Consider the following 2,592-nt stretch of genomic DNA (forward strand, 5'->3'; position numbering starts at 1 on the left):
TTCGTGTACCCACTTGGACTTCAACCGTCGCCAGACCACTGCGAAATCTGCGCGGATAAGCCAACTGCAACCAGCGTTTCAAACTCAGATCAACGTCATGGTCGGCAAGCGCAAGTGGCAGGAGGCGGATTGGGAGGTGGCGCTAGCTGCGCAGAGCTACGTGGCCGTGTTAGCCGCCCCAGAGGAGGAGCAGGTGGCGTCGAAGCGTAAGTCTAAGGACAAGAAGGGTCAAAGGAAACCCACGAGACGCTCAACCCGCGCTCGGAAGGCACCAACGGACGAAAAAGAGAAGAAAAACGAGGACAATGACGTGGTAATGGAGACAGCGGAGGACACGAAGCACGTAGACCAGTTCTGGCTCGCTCAGCTGCAGGACGACGTGACCGAGGACATGCTCACTCAGGAGGACGTGAGTGTCCACGTCACGTGGCTCAACCGCACAGCGGACAGACGCTACGAGGTCGCGTACGACGAGCAGGTGGACGTTGGCAGCATCTTGTGCCACGTCTATCTGCGTGATCTGAGCACCACGGCGTTGGAGCTCACCCCCAAGTCGCTGGCAAGAGTGCAACGTTGTCTGACGCGTACTAAGGCCAAACTGGCGGGTGAGGACGTACCGGAGGACGAGAACGAAGAAGAAGACAACGAACGTCCTCCTCCTTCTCTGCGTCGAGCTGGAGAGGACGACGTCAAGACGTCCACAGGACGAGGCAAAGGCAAGAGCCAGAAGCTCAGCAAACGAGAGATGGCGATGCACATCTCTCCGCTGCGAACGACAGTGGACGAGGCCAAGTACCAAGACCGAGAGCTGCTTGGCTCACAGCCCTTTGAGTCCTTCAATGGAGACGTCTTTTCGGCCAATCGTGAGGTCGTACGCGCTGTGCTGACCAAGAACATCAAGCTGCTCCAGAAACTCACGACCGACACCGACGTGCACGCAGAGCTCAGCACGTTCGACGCTCCGCGCAGCACCGACGTCAGTCGTACTGCACTCCACTATGCTATCGACAACGACGACCTAGCAGCAGCCTCTCTATTACGTCAAACGGACGAGAAGGTGGACAAGGAGAAGCTTGCAGCTGCTCCAGAAGTGGCTCTGCCTTCACACTCGACTGGGCAGCACACAAGTCGCTTCAGTGACTACCATCGACGTGCTATCAACGCCAGTCGAGGAGGGAAGGAAGGCAACAACGCGCTGCTTGAAGACAGCTACGCTCCTCGTGCTGCGAACTTGGCATTGGACTATCTATGGCGTAGTCCGAACGCTAGCGTCGAGATGCTTACGCTGCTGTACCCGACTGGGGAGTGGACGAATGGCTACGTCGTGGGGAACAATGTGTGTCACTTGGCACGCTGTGGCAACTATCGACTTGTACGTAAAGTTGTGGAGACTCTGGAGAAGAATGGAGGCTGGGGATTCAATGAGCTGCACCATAAAGTGCTCGCTGATGGCTTGACGGATGGAAATGTGCCATTGTTGCCTCCGTTTCGAGCTGTTTCGGCTATTAAACAAGCGCATCAGACGCGACTGCGACCGTTGCATCTTGCTGCTATTAACCCGAACACCAAGTATCTCGAGGAGCTCTGGGCTGTTGCAGGTGACGAGTTCAGTGCGATTAAAGACGACCAAGGGTACGAACCCATCCACTACGCGGCAGGATGCGAATCTCCTGAGCCAATGAAGTTTCTTATGGACAAACGCTGCGGCTTGTTCGGACGTACGAAGACGCGTTTAACGCCTTTGATGTGTGCTCTGGAAGCAGGACGCGAGGAGACGGCACTCGCGTTACTCAAGTTCGCTGCCACGCCCGGAGAGAGCGGCGAAGGCGGCCGAGAAGTCGCTGACAAACTTGTTCGTGAGAAAGGACCAGGAGGCAAGCAGGCAATCCACTTTGCAGCACGACACGGGTGTGCCAAGGTGTTGGAATACCTTCTAACCGAGTGTGGAGGTGCTGCAGAGGTGAATGCTGTAAGTGGAGGATCGAATAAGTCCACGCCGTTAACATTTGCGGCGCAGAATGGTCATTTGGAGTCTGTACGCGTCTTGTTGTCCAACGGAGCGCGTGTGGATCTGGGAGATAAACTCAAGAAGACGCCGTTGATACTAGCGGTGAAAAATGGCCACACACAGGTGGCTGCTGCGCTCATCAATGGAGGCGCCAACGTCAATGCTTATGATACCTCAGAGAACAGTGTGGCTCACTATGCTGCGAGCTACGGGTGGCCTTCGTGTCTTCAGCTGTTGTGTGATGTCGAGTGCTGAATTGTGGGATCCGAATGCGTGGGGCTTTGTGCCGCTTGCCTGTGCACTACTTAAACAGCATCGCGCTTGTGCTGAGCTCATTCTGGGTCCAGTAAGCGTCGAGGCGGAAGAAAAGGTAACCAGATTTTCAGAGACGGTCAAGGCATAAGAAAAAGGAGCCGGGGAAGTTCAATATTTGCACAAGCGAGGACGAGATAGAGAATAGAGTGGAAAAGGAGAGGCAGATGTGAAAAAAGGAGAATTCGGAGAGGAGAACCACGATGCGAAGCCAAGCGAAGGAAAGAGGAGGAGAGCCCCTAGAAAAGGGATGTGAATGAGAGGTATGTACA

At 55.2% G+C, this 2,592-nt stretch overlaps 1 protein-coding gene across 1 annotated transcript; it reads left to right on the top strand.

Annotated features, from left to right (window-relative positions):
• Nucleotides 1-97: 97 nt before the first annotated feature.
• PITG_21255 (uncharacterized protein) lies at nt 98-2,263 on the top strand (the record flags this gene model as incomplete). Its single annotated transcript, XM_002894938.1, has 1 exon — nt 98-2,263. The coding sequence occupies one exon, from the start codon at nt 98-100 to the stop codon at nt 2,261-2,263; it is 2,166 nt and encodes a 721-aa protein (XP_002894984.1).
• Nucleotides 2,264-2,592: the final 329 nt, after the last annotated feature.

Source organism: Phytophthora infestans, genomic scaffold, assembly GCF_000142945.1.
Source record: "Phytophthora infestans T30-4 supercont1.326 genomic scaffold, whole genome shotgun sequence".
Classification (NCBI taxonomy): Eukaryota; Oomycota; class Peronosporomycetes; order Peronosporales; family Peronosporaceae; genus Phytophthora; species Phytophthora infestans.